The sequence below is a fragment of the Onychostoma macrolepis genome, chromosome 03 (genome assembly GCF_012432095.1).
Source record: "Onychostoma macrolepis isolate SWU-2019 chromosome 03, ASM1243209v1, whole genome shotgun sequence".
Lineage (NCBI taxonomy): Eukaryota > Metazoa > Chordata > Actinopteri > Cypriniformes > Cyprinidae > Onychostoma > Onychostoma macrolepis.
In genome coordinates this window covers 32,623,942-32,643,271 of record NC_081157.1, presented here as the reverse complement: position 1 = coordinate 32,643,271, position 19,330 = coordinate 32,623,942, and the positions used below count along the sequence as shown (strand labels likewise).

At 36.7% G+C, this 19,330-nt stretch overlaps 2 protein-coding genes across 4 annotated transcripts; one reads left to right on the top strand and one right to left on the bottom strand.

Moving 5' to 3' along the window:
• The first annotated feature begins 85 nt into the window (after positions 1-85).
• On the top strand, positions 86-9,816 carry rgs9a (regulator of G protein signaling 9a). 2 transcript variants are annotated; one of them, XM_058771246.1, is made up of 17 exons: positions 86-298; positions 1,734-1,830; positions 2,407-2,457; positions 2,569-2,675; positions 2,760-2,811; positions 2,936-2,994; positions 3,239-3,315; positions 3,827-3,908; positions 3,997-4,059; positions 6,117-6,146; positions 6,246-6,307; positions 6,492-6,605; positions 6,691-6,806; positions 8,295-8,382; positions 8,479-8,617; positions 8,777-8,859; positions 9,255-9,816. In XM_058771246.1, exons 1-17 carry the CDS (start codon positions 233-235, stop codon positions 9,409-9,411), a joined length of 1,443 nt encoding a protein of 480 aa, XP_058627229.1. In that variant the 5' UTR covers positions 86-232; the 3' UTR covers positions 9,412-9,816. The 2 variants fall into 2 exon arrangements, with proteins under 2 accessions (XP_058627229.1, XP_058627230.1); XM_058771247.1 differs by lacking the exons at positions 8,777-8,859; positions 9,255-9,816 and having other exon boundaries at positions 8,452-8,590.
• Positions 9,817-9,916: 100 nt separating this feature from the next.
• Positions 9,917-18,604, bottom strand: cog1 (component of oligomeric golgi complex 1). Of its 2 annotated transcripts, XM_058771245.1 has the most exons (15): positions 18,220-18,604; positions 17,032-17,276; positions 16,442-16,623; positions 16,163-16,330; positions 15,222-15,378; positions 14,939-15,149; positions 13,722-14,507; positions 13,407-13,553; positions 12,434-12,595; positions 12,196-12,320; positions 11,889-11,997; positions 11,595-11,704; positions 11,182-11,263; positions 10,958-11,002; positions 10,421-10,533 (listed from the first exon to the last, which is right to left on the bottom strand). In XM_058771245.1, exons 1-14 carry the CDS (start codon positions 18,526-18,528, stop codon positions 10,988-10,990), a joined length of 2,808 nt encoding a protein of 935 aa, XP_058627228.1. In that variant the 5' UTR covers positions 18,529-18,604; the 3' UTR covers positions 10,421-10,533; positions 10,958-10,987. The 2 variants fall into 2 exon arrangements, with proteins under 2 accessions (XP_058627227.1, XP_058627228.1); XM_058771244.1 differs by lacking the exon at positions 10,958-11,002 and having other exon boundaries at positions 9,917-10,533.
• Positions 18,605-19,330: the final 726 nt, after the last annotated feature.

Here is a 19,330-nt window from a genome sequence, read left to right as displayed (position 1 = left end):
GCCTGTCGGTGTGTGAGAGCAGTGATGGCAGATAATAGAGCTGCGCTGTGATTGGTCCGCTGTCACTTTCTCATGTTTACTGCTCTCTGTCTTCTCCGGTGTGTGTGTGGCGTGCAGCAGGGATCTGCACTGTCCACCACTCTTTAAAATATATACAATTATATTCTCATTAAGGCTGGTCACAACAAAATTTGTTTTCTGCCCTTAAAATAATTTTTTTACGGACTACAAAATGACTATAAGATCGGACCGAGACCATGGACAACGTTATCGGCCACGGATGTCCTGCCTTAAAAAGGTAAGTCCATTCTTAAGGCAAAGTAATTACTATTGAACGTCATTGAACAATTAACTCCTTATTAAGGATCTTATGCACTTTATAATTAGCTATTTGTTTCTATGTTCATTCTGTTGTAAATACGGCTATACTAGTGTAGTGTTGTTCATAAAAAGTGACTTTCCAACATAATTATTTTTAAAGTTATTTTTATTCATTCATTTTATTTAAAAAACTATTTAAATGCTGTAATGTGTGATTCTAACAAATTAATGATTTTTAAATGGAAACTAAAATCATTTTATCTCAGCCTTTGCATCGAACATCCAAATCTTTAATTGTATCTTTATTTTATTCTATATCGTTTTGTTCTTGTTTCTGGAGTTCCTGCTTGTTCTTAGCTTCTTGGAGAGATCTTGGAGTCATTGAAAAGATTCGCTCCAAAAGAGCTTTCTGATTCAAAGCCAATTAGCCTGGCATCATGCCACATCTGACAGCTTGCCTTAAGAACTTCATGTCTTACTCTAAGTTCAAAGGGCATGCATGTTGCCATTGTACAGGAGTGTCAAACTCATTTTAGGTCTGGACTAATTGGTACCTGTAATAAATATTCAGTTTATTTGTTAAACTTTGGTGTAGTCATGCAGAGCCTACTGAGTGTACAACACATGCTTAGTGGAGAATCAGCTATGCTGATTTAATAACTAATACTGGAGTAATCCATATACATATGAAACTTGTCATTAGGGAATATTAATCAACCAGCAATATTAACAAGGCGAAAAACCCCTTGAGATGTCATTTGAACAAATTTATTATCAAATGGGCATTCACAGAAAATAAAAGTTGCCTTGTTGACTTATAATGAATAAAATATTGATTAGAAAAAAATTATGTTTTAAAAATAGGCTGTATGAAATGTTTTGTTCTACGACAGAGTTTATATGGCTAACCTACAGCATATAGAAACCTTGCACAAATAATTAATGGCAAAAACTAGAAAAAATAAATTGGTGTAATTATGCAAATATATGACGGCTGTGAAAAAGAAATCCAATGTTTTAATTTAATCATTTAATGTATTGTCACTTTTTTTCTCAGGCCATTCTGTGGCCATCTCTTTGACACCCCTGACATAGCACAACAGCTACTGGAAAAATTATATATATATATATATATATATATATATATATATATACATTTTATTTTTTATTTGTTTTGTCAATGGTGTACAGATTTTAAAATCCTTATTTGTAAAGTAATCTTTTGGTACCTGTACAACTGAAATGTTACAGTCATGGCTGAGTATGACACAGCTGAATGGGGAACCCTGTCTATAGTTGTGGGGATTGATACTGCCCTTTCCAGAGCATTGCATTTTGTCGTTTAGCACCTGATTTTATATATTACCATTTTTAATATTTTATATATTAATCTAATTTCCTGAATTTCACAGGTGGAGGCCACAGTGGTTCAGATGCAGGACCCATCGACTGGAGTGAAGGGAACAAATCAGAAGCTCAACGTTACAACCATTCCCCATGCCATCACTGGTGAGTTTGTAATTTAGTGAGGATCTTACAGAATCCTAACACCGTTCGCGGATCACCATGTATTGTACACTGTATGTTCCCTTTCGGTCTATATACAGACACAAGCGTTGTGCTGCCAGATCATAATCTGACGGCGCTGGCTATATACAGCAGCCTTCAATTGGATGAGATCTTTGCTACTTTAGGTTCCAAAGTTGCTCTTTAATCTCCACAAGGGTTGTCCACAAATCTAGTAAGCCAGGAACTTTAACTTATTCTTGCATTTGACTGGTTCTTGTAGTAATGGGCTTGAGATTTGTAAAGCACACATGTTCAAAATGCTTGAAAACTGATATAAATATTTTTGACAGTTTTTCACTACAGTTTAATATTTGTACATACACTGAGACCCTTAATCATTATTTTAATAATTATATTTTTTATTCATTTTATTTTTGTTTAGTTTTTTTTGTTTTTGGTTATTTGATTTTATTTTTAAACCGCATATCATGTTAATTTTCAATAGCTCAGCACACATTTTTCTTTATTTGCTGTTTTTACAGTTGTCATGACATTATTTGATTGATTGTCTGACAGGTCAGGATATTGTTGCATGGATCACCAAAAATATGAACATGGACAATGATGGTAATTGTGAAATGTATTGTTTTTAATAAATAATGGTCTGGAAAAAATATCCTTTATATATGTTTGAATATATTACCCAGCACATTAATGTCCTTGAATGCCTTTTGACAGAGGCTCAAGCATTTGGCACAATATTAGTGGCATTCGGGTACATCTACCCTCTGCAGGACCACAAAAAGCTTGTCCTCAGACCAGATGGCAGTTTATACCGCTTTCAGGTAAATGTGTCAGGAAACCTTGTATCTTTGAAAATGGTTTAATAGGGGTGCATAGTAAACAGGTGCCTTTTCCCCTCTGTCTAGACCCCCTATTTCTGGCCTGTGCAGAAATGGAAGGCTGAGGACACTGATTATGGTTTGTAATCTTTTATATATTAACAAAATCTGAGAAGTTTCTGGCCAGAGGCCTTTCATCTACCCATGTAAAGAGACATGTTTTTGTCACCATCCCCTAATAAAAGTGTTTTCTGTCACTAAAGCAATCTATCTGGCAAAGAGAAACATTCGAAAAAAGGGAGTGCTTGATGTTTATGAGCAGGTATGTAAAAATATTCATTTAAATACTAATTTAGCTATTATTTAGAATCATTTGACATATTTAGAATCAGCTTGACTGTAAGAAAGTGGCGGGATTTAAGCATTAAAAATTACAGGCTCAAATTTAATAAAAAAATCAAACATAGTAATGGATGAATCGTTCACAATAAGATGCATTTAGATAGTGTGAATTTCATTTTCATGCCAACTTTAATATCCTTATACTGCAACACTGATGTTAACAGGAGGAATACAACAAACTTCACAAATGGATGAACCACAAATGGGATTTTATCGTGATGCAAGCTAAAGAGCAGTACCAGTGAGTTTCTCTACTCTCCTGCTTTCTTAAAAAACATTTTCTGTGTTTTCAGTCTCTGTCAGCTATATTTGTGTCATGTGGTTTGTCCTTTTTCTTCCTTTTCTGTAATTCTTCATCGTCAGTACTTATTGTTATTGGTACTTACTTTATGGGTCCCACTTTATAGAAGGTGGCCTTAACTACTATGTACTTGCATTTAAATTAATCATTCGGTACAATGCACTTATTGTGTACATGTTTTTACATTGTACTTGTATTTTTAAAAATACCTGCATGTAATTGCATCTGTAATTTCTGTAATTACATTTATAATTACACTGTTGACCCATCCCTTACACCTTAAACCAACCCACACCACCAAACCTGTCCCTAACCTCACCCGTATCCCAACTCAATAGCAGCAAAAGTATTTTGCAATACAATATGAACACAATAAGTACATTGTACTCATCATTAAGGCCACCTAATATAAAGTGTGACCACTTTATGGTATTGTGTTCCATCTTTCAAGTGCCGGGAAGGCGCGTCAGAAGGCAGACAGAGTTGTGTTTGACTGTCAGGAAAGAGCCTACTGGATTGTCCACAGGCCTCCAGTAAGTGGTTGGCAGAAGCTGCTAGTTTACAGTTGCTTTGAAGACGCTATAAGGAGGATACATTTTCTTTTCTCTAAACTGTCTCCAGCCACAAACTCACAGCGCTATGGATTACGGCCTGGATCGTCACATTGACCCTAATGTGGAGGAGGTAACTGGTAAGTGTACATGTGACCCCTTAATATCTATTAAGCTAAAGTCACCGCACTCACTCTTCTGGAGTATCACTCAAGATTGAGGTCACTTGCTGATTCTACTTTAAAGCGTCAGTGTTAAAAATCACTAAAGCTATTATGGCGTTAAAGGGATAGTTCACCCAAAAATGAAGCTTCTGTCATTTATGTAGTTCCAAATCTGTGTGACATTATTTCTTCTGTGGAAGACAAAAGAAGATATTTTAAGCACAGATGGGAACCAAACACCATTGACAATCCACTGAAACCTATTTCAAATCATCTACTTTTGTGTTTCACTGAAAAATAAAGCTGTACATGTTTGAAACAACATGAGGGTAAGTAAATCATGACATAATTTTCATTTTTAGCTGAACTATCCCTTTAAATGCTGTCACATGTTACTATGGGAGGGACTTGGTGCTTTACAGGCAATACTGCTGAATGCTTTGACTAGAGCTGATTAGCAGTGTGTCTGTCTCAGTCCTGGGATGGCCATGTAGATTCTCCCACAATCTGCTTTGTGATATAAGAGGATTCTTGACCTGCTGATCCTCTGAGGAGTTCCCCTCCAACCCACCCACGCTTTCCCCTCATAGAGCTTTTTAGAAATACACCAGGGCCGCTTATCATTGCTTTTGCTGCTACTGCTGATGATAACTTGTAAATTTGAAAATTATTTTGAGTTCTTTAAACCCAGTTTGAAACATTAAAACACCCAACAAAGGGTCTGTTTAAATGTGAGGAGATTATGTTGATGTGATATTATATCACTCTTTGACGCATGATAGTTCACCCAAAAATAAAAAATTCTGTCATTTACTCATCCTCGTGTTATTCAAAACCTGAATGACTTTCTTTCTTCTGTGGATCACAATATATAATTTGTCAAATGAATGAAGTAACTGTTCTTGTCCATGTAACGAAAGCCAGTGGGGTCCAAAAAAATGCTCAGACATTTCTCTAAATATATTCACTTATTTTACACAGAGTAAAGAAAGTCATAAAGGATGAGTAAAAGAAAGTCAACATGAGGATGAGTATATTATGGACATTTTTTTTTGGGTGAATTATCTCTTTAATATTTAAATGCATAAAGTCAGAATACTGTAAGTTACACTACCAGTCAGAAGTTTGGGGTCAGTAAGATTAATACTTTGTGAAAAAAATAAAAAGGGTATAGTAAAAACATGTATAATGCTACAAAAGTTTTCTATTTTTAAATAGATACTTTTCTTTTGAACTTTCTATTCATCAAGTTTCCACGAAAAATATTAAGCAGCACAACTGTTTTCGATATTGATGATGATGATAAAAAATGTTTTTTAGGCACCAAATCAGCATATTAGGATCACATGACTGCTGAAAATTCAGTGCTTGGCCCCTAATAACTGTATTTACTGTGTTTTTGATCAAACATATGCACCATTGGTGGTGAGCAATTAAACATATTTTTAAAAAACCTTACCAACCCCAAACATTTGAACAGTAGTGTATCTGTTATGATTTATCATTGTATTACAATACAATGTAACCTGATAATATTCTGTGTATATAACTTGGACTGCTTTGAGTTTTTTTTTAGATTGTGACTCTGTTGGTGACTCTATCTTTTTTTCTCTTTTCTTTCCACACAGATTTTTACTTCTAATATGTCTTCAGTTATCAAGATGATTCATACACACACACACACACACACACACACACGAGAGAGCACAAACTATCAGTTCCAGCCTTGAATATCATTCAGACACTTTGTAAGCAAGTGTGTGTATATATAGTGTGCCACAGTACTTCCCTGGTTCTGTACCCTGAGCGTTGTTTCAGACCATTGGCAATTAAAATGACTGTCCCTGTTATATTAAGAGCTTTATGTTGTTCCTTGTGCTAGTTTGTGATTGGTAGGATATGTAGATATCACAGTCAGATATCACCTGTATTTGGCAGGATAGCATGTAGCGAGTGGGTCTTGTGGTGTCGTATCAGAAGCATTTTGTTTGTAAAGTAACAGGATGCTGTTTCTCCCTTTTTCCAGAAAAAAACCTATGATTATTACAGAAGAATTGTAAGTGACATTGCTTCTTTACAAAAAATATAGAGAACTGATTGTTGTTGTTTTTTAATTTCTTGATACTGATTAGTTGGTTCTAATTGTATATTTTAGAACATCTACACACAACAGGCCATCATGAGGTCAAGGGTCAAGTCTACAGTATCTCTTGGAGCGTAAGTCAAAATTAGCCACAAACAGTCACAAGTAACACGACAAGTAACACATTGAATTAGATGTGAAATACTGAAATAGTATTTTCTTGTAAAACATAATAATCTGGGAAAACTTGTAAAAATCGTTTTTCCGGTTTAAATGTGCTTCATGGGCTTTTTTTCTAAATCTCTATTTCTTTTTCAGCCTGGTCAAGTACATGACGACACTTAAGAACCATGACCCATTCCTCGTTCCCTGCCTCCCAAGCAATCCCTGGCAAACTGATGACGACTCTTACTGGGAGCTGAACACGCCGGAGTAAATTCCTTGAGTAAATTTATATTAGTTAGATAATATTAATGAGATTTTAAATCACTGTTGGTGTATTACATTTTTTTTACAGTGTTGAAATTCCCACAAAGATGAGAGTGGAGCGCTGGTCCTTCAGCTTCTATGAGTTGCTTAATGATCCACGGGGCCGTGCAGACTTCAAGATTTTCCTAAAGAAAGAATTCAGTGGTTTGTGAATATTTCATTGATGCTTTGACAATTTGTTGGTATAAAGTGAGAAACTACTGCTCGCTCACACACACACACACACACACACACACACACAAAAAAAACAGAAATCTGTCATTTACTCAACCTGAAAACTTTTGTTTTTCTTTTTTATTGGATCATTCCATTTTAGAATGATATTTTAGACCACTTTTCTAAACTGGATCAGCTGATTAATTTTAAAGTTCAGACTCCTTTGAGTACTAGTCCTTTGATATACTTTTATAATGCTGTTGATAATATTGGAGTCAGTGTTATTTTATTATTATTTATGTACTCCTATTAAGAGTCTTATTAGAAAGTAATTTGAATTAATTTTATATTTTAGTTTTAATTTTAATTTTAATTTGGTTTAGTCATTTTTTTCATGTACTTTTTTAATAGTTTTTAAAAAAATATTTCTATTCAATTTATTTTGATTGCAGTTTTAGTTCTGATCATTTTAGTACTTCAACTTGTTTTATTTTAGTTACTTTAATTTTTTATTTAAGTTTTTAAAATTGAAGCAATAATTATATATTTTTAATTTCAGCTTGGTCACTTAATGAAAATTACTTTTAATAGTTTTAGTTAACTATAACAACACTGATTGGAGATTGACGTATTTACAGTTGAGGTCAAAAGTTTACATCCCCCTTTCAGAATATGCAAAATGTAATTATTTTTTTTAACAAAATAAGAGGGATCATACAAAATGCATGTTTTTGTTTATTTAGTACTGACCTGAATACAATTTCACATAAAAGCTGTTTACATATAGTCCACAAGAGAAAATAGTTGAATTTATAAAAATGACCCCGTTCAAAAGTTTACATCCCCTTGTTTCTTAATACTGTGTTGTTACCTGAATGATCCACAGCTGTGTTTTTTGTTTAGTGATAGTTGTTCTGTAGAATAAGTGAGTGTTTGAACCTTCTGTAATAGTTGCATATGACTCCCTCAGTTGCCCTCAGTAAATACACAAAACGCTGCAAACCCAAAACAAAAAGAATTTGTGGGACCTGAAGGATTTTTCTGAAGAACAGCAGGCAGTTTAACTGTTCGGGACAAACAAGGGACTCATGAACAACTATAACTAAACAAAAAAACCACAGCAGTGGATCATTTAGGTAACAACACCGTATTAAGAAACAAGGGGATGTAAACTTTTGAACGGGGTCATTTTTATAAATTCAACTATTTTCTCTTGTGGACTATATGTAAACATCTTTTATGTGAAATTATCATATTCAGGTCAGTACTAAATAAACAATAACATGCATTTTGTATGGTCCCTCTTATTTTGGTAAAATAATTAACATTTTGCAGATTCTGAAAGAGGATGTAAACTTTTGACCTCATCTGTACTTTCATTATATTTGATAAGTCATATGGTTGTGAAACAATATGAGGGTGAGTAAATAACTGAATTTTCATTTGTAGACTTTTTTTTTTTTTTTTTCACTGCAGGTGAGAATCTAGCTTTCTGGGAAGCCGCTGAGGAGTTGAAATGGGGCACAGCAGCTTCTATGTCAGAGAAAGCAGAACACATTTTCAAGTGAGATGCACATTATTTGTGCACATAATAGTTTTACATGAATTTGCATATCAGGCTTCCATTTCTCAGCATCTCATTTTGACTTTATTTTTGTAGAACCTTTTTGGCTCCAGGAGCACCACGATGGATCAACATTGATGGCAGGACAATGGGTATAACAGTAAAGGGACTGGAACATCCTCACCGATACGTACTGGACGGTGCCCAGACCCACATCTTCATGCTGATGAAAAAGGTAGGATCGCATCTCCGCTTCTGTTGTTGTGTCTGATCACCTACAATCTGTATGCTTGCTTAGTAATTTGAACTCTGCGTGTATGTTGTTGGTTTTTTTTGGGGGTTTAATAAGGATGCACACCAGACATTTATAGACCACTCTATATTTCCTATTTAGGATACCTTTTATCGCTACCTGAAGTCACCAGTATACAAGGAAATACAGAAAAAAGCCATTTCACCTGCACCACACGATTTCTCGTAAGTCAATTTTTTTGTATATGCATGTCGACCAATAATTCATCCTCTCTTGTACAATGTAAAATTTCAAATTGTTAATAAAATAAAAAAAGATTGGAGTATGTACATTAGAAATGTCTTACAAGAAAATACTATTTTCATTTTTTTACTTCAGCATTTCTTATTTGATGCATTGTTACTTGCCATTTCTTTGTAACTGTTTGTTAAATTTACTAGCAGTTTTTGAATGTAAATTGTTTATGCACCAAATCTTTGTTGGTGTACTTGTACATTTTGTTGATATTGCTACTGAGTGTCTTTATTGCAATTTCTACACCAGTAATTTCAGAAATATAAAACACGTGTCACCAAACCAACGTTATTTTGCTATAAAAAGGCTTGTTCTCCCCCCTCAGTGAGGCCCAGCTGCAGCAAAACATGAGGAACCGCAGACCGAGCATCAGCCCCATCATCACCTGGGAGAAGGAGCAGGAAGAGAAAGCAAAAGCAGCAGCCGCAGCTGGACCCGTAGACATTAAAAAACTGATGGCCAGCAAACTAGATCGCAAATAGAAAGTCGGAGACAGAAATACATGCTGGAAATGCTTTACCTAACAATCTGACTAATAAAAAGAGACCCATACAAAGCTTAATAACTCTTGGGTGCTCTACATGTACAGATCCATTACAAGGTCTCATATAATAGAGCTAAACTTAGACTCTAAGTTTAATTCTTCCATGAAATTTGCTGTACATATAATTGATACCAAATATACATAAATAAGAGTTAAACTATGTGCATATGACTCCCAAACAGCTAGTTCCATGCAGTGATTCTGTTCATCCAGTACAAAGATTGAGTTTCTTTCAATCCGTTTACCTGTATAGCACTTTCCCATTATAGTGTAAAGATGTTTTGTATGTGTGCAGTAGTCATGGTGATACCTGTATATCTTCGTAAAACAATAAAGACAGCATGTTTATTGGTTCCTTGGTGTATGTTTGAAATATTGCCTGCAGTGTTGAAGAAGCTTCTTTGAAAATGTAGCTAATTTTTTCTTAATTCAAATTACAAATCTACAGTCAAAAAGCCATTTTATTCAAATTTATATTCTTTACTTAAATAGTAAAAAATAGCCCCTTTAATTATTTCTCAGATACAAAAAAATTTAAATGGAATATACACAATCAAACTTATAATTAGGGTTACTAATGAGCATATCATGATAAAATATACATTTACACCAAAATGTAATTTCCAAAGAAAAAATTAGAACTAAATTGTGTTTCTGATTCACTCAATTACAATTTTAATTAGAATAAAATAATTAAAATGCCACAAAATCATAGTTAATGTGCTTGATAAATACAAAGGTGTAATTTTCATTTAATCTCACCCTTTTATTAATATGCTTTGCATTGCAATTTCTCTTTATATTGTGTGATTTTGTGAGAATAGGCAATACTGGACACAGTTTTAACATTTCAAAATGTATTTTAAATATTATTTTACATAGTGTTGTATACGGTTAAAAAAAGACCAACTTTTTAATAAGTTTATTTGGCCATGCCAGAAAGCCAGCCTAATTTAAAGAGAGAAGGGGCAGCGGATTCCTCTTCTTGATTGGCTAACTGCCTGAAGAGATTTCCTGGGCGGAAACTGTCCTGTGGAGCAGAAGCAGAGGAGGGAGCCACCTAAAATAGAAAAAAAATAAAATTTAAACACTCATGTAAACTGCCTTAAAAACTGATTTGCATTTCATAATGTTGAGCCGCAGAGCTTTAAATAGTTTTTCCACACAGCAAAAGCCAAAAAGTGTCACCACAAGCAAACATTTTAGCAGTTTTAAGGACCAGTGGAGAAATCTGTAACTATATGATGGTTGTTTGCTTATAATACAGAAGTATTAAGCTCAAGATGAACTGTTGTGATTGATGATGCTAAAACTGCTCAATATTCATAATGTATTAGCTGCATTTGTGTGCTGCTATGCCATGTGTTGCATTCACAAAGCATATCAGCTGATGCAACCAAAGTGATTAAAGTGCAGAAAATGCAAAACTATTCACTGCAAGCTCACTGCAAAAAATGAAACAGCACTACACAATATCACATCACCTATCGCCTTGAGATCCAGTAGCTCTTCTGCTAGGCCATGAAAAACTGGGAGCATTGGTAGAAAGTGACTCATTTGCAAAGCCATGAGAACATAAAACACCAACTGAACTCGTTTTTTTTTTTTTTTTTTAATAAATATTATAATGATTTCAATGGTTTACTATTATAGAGGCTCAATGGTTTACTTCTGAGTATTGTACACATCAAATGCTTAAGCAACCTACCAGTGGTCTAGTGATATCTGCTCCATGTGTGGATAAATTAGTCTTCCGAGAGTTTGTCATACTCAGTGGCAGCAAACCAAACCTTGAGGAGAAATAAAATAAATAAAAAATTATAAATAACATTAAACATAATCATAACATAATGAACTAAAATATAAATGAATTAAATGATTGCATTTAGAAAATATTCCTTTTAAAAGATATATTTGTATAATTTTATTTTACATTTTAAATTTAACATAATATTAGGCTCAGTAAAGTGTGCTATTAAGAGTTTATGATGTTTCTAAATAAATATATTTTTATTGTCTTGTACAACAATGAAACATACAGCATGACAGCAATAAACTAGCTATAAATACATAACAATGAGTTAAACAGTGTGAAGGGTAAGATAAGAGCTTTAAACTGACCGGATCTGGCTGCTTGCCAAAGGAAGGATGTTGTATGGTTCCTGAGAGTTGATATTGTTGGTCCTAGAGGTAAACTGCTTCTCCGTGCCAGTCAACAATCCTAAAAGCACCTAGAAACAACATGAGACTCAATCAACATTAGGTTGCACAGAATTGCCCACAGGATAAAACGCTGTTAAAGGCAGCAATCACCATGCCAATCTAAATCACATGAGAATAAGCAAATTGGATGGGCCAATTAAACAGCAGGATGTTTAAAACAGGGTTCGTTGGAGAAAAATTGGCTGTGCTTACAGAGGTCCTTTGTGAGAGTCGGTTCAGGTTACTGTTCAGATGTGGAGTGAAAACATCCAGGTCAAACGGATCAATGTGACTTTCCAGGGAGTCACAGACCTGCTGGATCCTTTAACAAACAGCAAGAATTTAAGGAAAAGTGTAAAAGGTCTGCTTCTTAGGAAAGAGCTATTCTTGGTGTAATCGGTTGTGCTTTGTTTTGAAGTTGGAAGGTCAAGTCACGCTATGATTGTGTTTTCATGACCAGTCATTGCTGTTACTTCCTACTGAGGACTGAGTGCTCATCCTTAGCTTATGAACAGGTTACCTTGGGTCTTGCTGAGAGCGGGAACTCCTGCCCTCTTCAAGGCGGGACCCTAGAGTGGCACTGAGATAGCGAAGGTCAAACAGCAGCTGCAAAGCTCTGTTCTGGGTCATGGGGAGGGCTGCATCCTAGAGACAGAGGAAAGAAGGACAGGAGACAAACAAGGTTTTCTAGAATTATTCCATTATTATAGTGACTAGGCAGGAACGGATAAAAAAAAAAAAACATTTGATCGTCTCACCTTGCTCTGTGTTTTCTGAGTGAGTTTTTCATACTCACTCACCACCTGGTCTAGACAACCCCGCAAGAGGTCCAGGAGAGTGACCTTTGGTAACGCGTGACCTCCGACCCTATTGACCTCAAGGCACAGATGGAAGAGTAACGACTGAACATACCATGATGGCTGTAGAGAGAGAAAGAAATCAAATGATTATTCTACAATTTATATAGCACTATTCTTTTAGTTCAATAAAACACTTTGCATGGGGTTTCAATACAGGTGGCCACAAGAGGGTGCTAGGGAGATTTTTACTTATTTTAAAGGAATAGTTCACCCAAAAATATAGAGATGAAACTGTTGAATAAAGTCATTATTTTTGTTTTCTTTGTGCACAAAAGGTATTCTCGTAGCTTCATAACATTACAGTTGAACCACTGATATCACATGGACTATTTTAATGATGTCCTTACTACCTTTCTGGGCCTTGAACGTGTCAGTTGCCTTGCTGTCTATTGAGGGTCAGAAAGATCTCGGATTGCATCAAAAATATTTTAATTTGTGTTCTGAAGATGAAATTTAAAAAGCTATTTTAAATTATAGTAATATTTTACAATATTACTGTTTTTATTGTATTTTTGATTAAATAAATACAGCCTTGGTGAGCATAAGAGACTTCTTTCAACAACATTTTAAAAATCTTACTGACTCCAAACTTCTGAAAGGTGATGTAGCATATTTGTTTACCTTCTGTTAAATGGGTCATTATAAACGAAAATACATAACTGACTTTATTTTTTTTAAGGAAGGTGGTCCCTTAAAAGTGTATCATCATATTAGAGAGTTTCAAAAAAATTGAAACACAATATGCAATAAGGTATAATTAAGTGGCCCACATTAGGTCTCATTAACATTTAATATACTAATAATATTTAATATATAATATAAATTAATATATTAACTTTAATAATAATAAAAGAATAAATGTAGCTGTTACCTGCACAGGGAGGCGTATTTTGGACATTATATTGTTTCCTGACTCTGTCTCTTCCTGTATTTCAAGCTCTTCCCAATTTGTCGCGGTACTCAGGATGGATCCAGCGGTTCCACCATGAAGAGTCATAGCAAAGCTGCCAACAAGTGCCTGAAATACATTTTTATTTATTTTAATTTTATTGCAGAATATAAGCCTTAAAAAGCTACCCTAATACGTGTTCTCTGCATAAAAACATCCACGCTGGTGATTTCCTGTTCTCAGAATGCATTGTTAACACCTCCAGCTCTTAAACAAACAGTGCGTTCATCACCTTACCCTGGTGAGTGCGGAGCTCCAGATACCATAGGCCTCCATGCTGCAGGACAGGAGTTCCTCTTTTAGACAGATCCACTTAGACTGAGCTGGGCTGACATCCGCTGCCTTGGCTGTGTTGCCTTTACCTAACTTCTTGCCTTGTCTTGGAGTGCCTCTGCTCACGGGATCCAAGCTGCCCTGCTTCCCCAGAATGCACTGTTTCAGACTAGGACACAATTCCCCCATTGACTGACATAGTCTGGCCATAAAGAGCACTGAACTTAACTGGCTGGGGCTGTTGGTCTTAGCCTGGGCGTTAGCTAGCTCGGCACGCACGCTGGAAAGGATGTCCCTGACACATGCCAAGCAGTGCTCTCTAAGAGTGTCCTCCACCGCTCCAGCATCCATAAAGCGGTTAATAGGGGAGTTAGTGGTGACTGGGACCGTCTCTGAAAGCTCCTTGCCATTTTTTTCAGAGGGCAAGTAGTGCTGCAGATCATCTAATTTGGCTTTGAGCTTGGAGTCCAGGGAAGAGCAGAAGGTCTGAACACAGGGGGTGAGGGCCTGGGTCTTCATGGACAGGCCGCTCTTCTGCTGTGGGCTGCGCTGGGCTACACTCACCCAGGCTGTGTCGCTGAGCAGGTCACCTTGAGACTCAGACCACAGGAAAGCTGCAACGTCACTCTCGTACTGCCCCCCGCGGCTGAAGCTCCCAGCTGTGGCTTGACCGTGCAGATCCCTCAGAGCTGAAGACAAGAGCTGTCTGGAGCTGCTGGAGATCCCTTCGGTGCCCTCCTGAGTGATTGCCTAGAGAGAGAGAGAGAGAGAGAGAGAGAAATCAAGGGTAAACAAGACTAGTGTTTTCATTCAATTGCCTAAAAAAAATGCACAAAATGATAATCAATAACACATTTATGAATTATCAAAATAATATTCTAATAATCAGAACAACAGTGTTCCAACTTTTTCTGATATATATATGATTTTTTTTTTTTTTTGCTTTATTAACAAGCAGTACCACCCTGACATAGTGAATTATGTATATAGTCAGATACCATACACTAATTACAGGTGGTCAAAAGAGACGCGTTTAAAACACATATTACATCCAGGTGAGAATAGCAATCTGTCTTGCCTGAATACTTGTAAAGGGATCACAAGTGTATGATAATAGCAGTTGTGAACAGTGCTAACACACTTATCAGACTAGTTAAACTAGTTAAATTTGTTACGAGTACCTGAAGTCGCTGCAGGAAGAGCTGCTGCAAAAGGTCATCCCACAAGGCCAGAGGTCGCTCGAGGAGGGACTGACACACAGTACTCCAGTGCTGACTGATGGACTCGCTGCTGAGCAGTTCCCACACTGCATCCCGAATCGCAGCCAGACCCTTCAGACTCTTCACATAGACCAGAAGGCTGCTGACTCCGCTGCGGATATCCTCCTTACAGCTATTATAAGACAAATGAGGGTTTAAAACAAATCCCGAGTAATGTTAATTAACATTTGTAGGAGGGACATACGTATCAATCCACTGCTGTAGCGTGTCTCTGAGCTGCTCCCTCTGTATAGGCTGCGCTAGTGTCCGAAGGGCAGGCTGGAAGTTCATCACTGAAGGGGGAAGGTATTTAAACCAGCTTCCTGTGCTCATCTCCTTGTCCAGAACTTTCTTCTCTTTCCCTGGATTTCACAGAAAATCACATCTTTGTTTTTAGTCAAGTTAGTTAAAACTTGATTCTTAATACTGCGTTATTATCTGAATGATCCACAGCTGTGTTTGTTTGTTTAGTGATAGTTGCTCATGAGTCCCTTGTTTGTCCTGAACAGCTAAACTGCCTGCTGTTCTTCAGAAAAATCCCACAAATTCTTTGGTTTTCCAGCATTTTGTGTATTTGAATCCTTTCCAACCATAACTGTATGATTTTGAGAGCTTTTCCATCTTTTCACACTGAGGACAACTGAGGGACTCGTGAACAGCAGGCAGTTTAAGTGTTCGGGACAAACAAGGGACTCATGAACAACTATCACTAAACAAAAAAACACAGCTGTAGGTATCCAGGTAACAACACAGTATTAAGAAACAAGTGTATGTAAACTTTTGAACGGGGTTATTTTTCTAAATTCAAGCTGAAAAATCACTGAGGCTGTCTACACTGCAAAACAAATCTATTACATCATGCCTGTATTCTGATGTTTACGATGAGAGAATATGTGAGAGTGCAGAGTTCATTCAGTGAGCAGCATGAGCATTGAACAAAACCATCGTTTTCAGTGGTGACTAATCTAAACACCTCTGATTGGCCATTGCATTTATTGCACTGGCCAGAAATGTGTGCATCTTGAATTTGGGGGCATATTTGTTCCTTTTGGTGGCATTTTTGCCCCAAGCTTTCATTTTCAACCCTGGTGACCCCTTACACCAATGTCTGAACATCACAACGGGAATGAAAAATCGATAACCCACCAGATGTGTTGGAGGTCACATTCTCCAAGGTAGTGAAAAGCAGGCCACATCCCAAACCGGTATCGGACACTTGGCCCTCCGGGGGCACGTAAAACACAGCATACGCCTGGTACAGTGTGGTGACCAGCAGCTCCACCAAAGAACAAACCTGTGCTTTAACACCAGCACCTAACAGAGGGACAGCATCACATCTCAATAAATAAACTAAGAACAAATAAGAGTAAAACTTTACGTATTCATAAGCTAAAAGGTTATTCATATATTATTAAAGTTATTCACCATGCTGGGGCTGATTGAGCAGTTGTTGAATGGAAGCTTTCCTAGCCAGCAGGAAATCAGCAAGCGCCTGGCGAGGGGAGCTGTCTTCCAGGAGCATAGTGGAGACCAGCGCTTCAGCGATCGCTTGATCAGACACCGCTCGGCCGCGCAGCACAGACTTACTCTCCAATAAGATGGTAGACCTACAGATAAAGACAAATAGCTTTTAGTAAGAGAAAAAAACTGAGCCAAAGCCTTTAAAAGTGGTAGTACGGCCAATAATGACAATTCTGTCATAATTTACTCATTCTCATGTCATTCCAAACCTTCCAGACTTTGGTTAATCTTTGAAAAACAAATTAAGATATTTTTAATGAAATCTGAGAGGTTTCTGACCTCCATTAAAGGTCCAGGTGATCAAAACATACAAGACCCAAAAAAGTTATTAAGGCATTAAAAATTTATTAATCTTATAAAACTATCAATGAATCTTCATGTGTGTTTTGAAGATGAACCAAAGTCTTATGGGCTTGGAATAACCTGAGGGTGAGTAACTGATGACAGACTTGTCATTTTCGGTTTTCATTGTTGGGTGTAATTCCATAATGTACCTGAAATGACCAGCAGCTGCTACCTGGCGCACCAGGATGGGGAAGTGAGAGAGGATGGGGCTGTACTGATGCCCTCCTCCCTCCAAGTGTAGCTGGCTGTGAAGGTGACAGCACAGCAGGTAGAGCTGTGTGGCCTGCAGGTACTGAGAGGACTCCATCGCACTCCACACACGCTCAGGGATCTCCAGAAGGAGCTTTATCTGTGACGCCATTGTGTAGAATTTCTCCTGCGACTGTTTCTGACCCTGGCAGGAACAAAACACGTTCCCAACACATGAATATCAATCTCAATATACTCAACATAACCAATCTCATGAATATCTAACAATTTGGGGATTTATTGTATAATGATAGAAACTGGTTACCAATAAAGACTGGAGGCATTGACAACAATATATACACAATATAAAAATCTATATATGCATATATAAATATTCCGTGGTGGCCAAAATTATTAGAACACTAGTATTTTCAGCAGCTAAAAATGGTGTTCACTCAGTTATTATCTTTTGCTGTAGTGTGTCAGTAGTAAATATCAGTTTACATTTCCAAACATTCATTTTGCCATTAATTGTAATAATAATCCAGAGGTTTCTGTTTGACAACAGCCAGTGCTCCACACAGAGATCTGATCATCATCCAGTCTGTCTGGAATAACATGAAGAAACAGAACAAACTGAGACTACATCCAGAACAACCGTGGCAACGTCTCCAAGATGCTTCAAGAAACCTACCTGCAAAAAAGCTCCCTGAAAAACTATATGCGCAAGTGCACCGAGGCCAAAAGTTGCTTTAAATGCAAAGGATGGTCACACCAAATGTCGATTTAATTTAGTTAATAGAAGTTAAATGATAAAGAAAATTCATGACTTAACTGACTTAAAACCATTTTTAGCTGCTGAAAATACTAGTGTTCGAATAAGTTTGGGCACCACTGTATTTATCAAATACATAAATTGTGATACTACACCTTATACGTTTGAGACAGATAGATAGATAGATAGACAGACATACAGACAGACAGATAGATAAAGCTGAAAGAAACAAGTTGCACTCTTGCAGGCGAGAATCTCTGACCACACTGAATAAATTAAGTCAGAATAAAATATACATAAACTTTATTATTTTCATTTTTGACAGGTTGTTTTGTCCCAGTACTCCAGAATGAGAGCAACACAAGAGCTTTACCTCAGCTTTGCCGCTGGACTGAGGGGCGTGTTTCGCCTGTTTCAGTTTGTGGCAGTACCGGTACATGTCCTGGATGGACTGAACGACACTCTCCGAGCACTGTCTCATCTCACCGATCGTGTCAGCGGCGTCGATCAAATCCCGGTAACGTTCACCGACCATCTGTCGAAGTTCCTCCTTCTTCTGCTCGATCTCTCCGCGCACTTTCCTCTCGACAGCGCGGATCTCCTCCGTACTGTACCGTTCAAATAAAAGGGTGGGGTCTTTAATCTCTGAGACCCGGAGAGACTGGACCGGTACCGTAGCCATCTCTTTAAAACTGAGCAGATAACTGCAGAACTAAAACCCGGAAGCACGAACAGGTCTCCTTCCACGTAAACAAAGGGTCAGAGGTCATTCCTCACATAATGAATAAAGTGAGACAGCGACCCCTGTAGTGGAAGATTGGTACTAGACCCTCCATCACAATAGTCTTTTTCTTTCTTTCTTTCTTATTATCTTTCTATTGTCTTATTACTGACACTCCACTTCTCCTTTTAATACTATTATTATTCATTTTGTTGTTGTTGTTGATTGAGACCCTGGACCACAAAATCAGTCATAAGTAGCACGGGTATATTTCTAGCAATAGCCAAAAATACATTGTATGGGCCAAAATTATAAATTTTTATTTTATGCCAAAAATCATTAGGATAAGTAAAGATCATGTTCCATGAAGATATTTTGTAATTCCTACCATAAATATATCAAAACTTAATTTTTGATTAGTAATATGCATTGCTAAGAACTTAATTTGGACAACTTTAAAGGCAATTTTCTCTATTTAGATTTTTTTTTTTTTGCACCCTCAGATTCCAGATATTCAAATAGTATCTCGGCCAAATATTGTCAAACATACATCAATAGAAATCTTATTTATCCAGCTTTCAGATGATGTATAAATCTCAATTTCAAAAAATTGTCCCTTATGACTGGTTTTGTGGTCCAGGATCACATATTTTTTAATTCTGTTTATGTTTACCTTACTTGAATCTGAATAAAGAACATTGAATACATCGCAAATCTAAAGAAATTATTTATTGAATGGACTACAGACCGCATATTACACCTT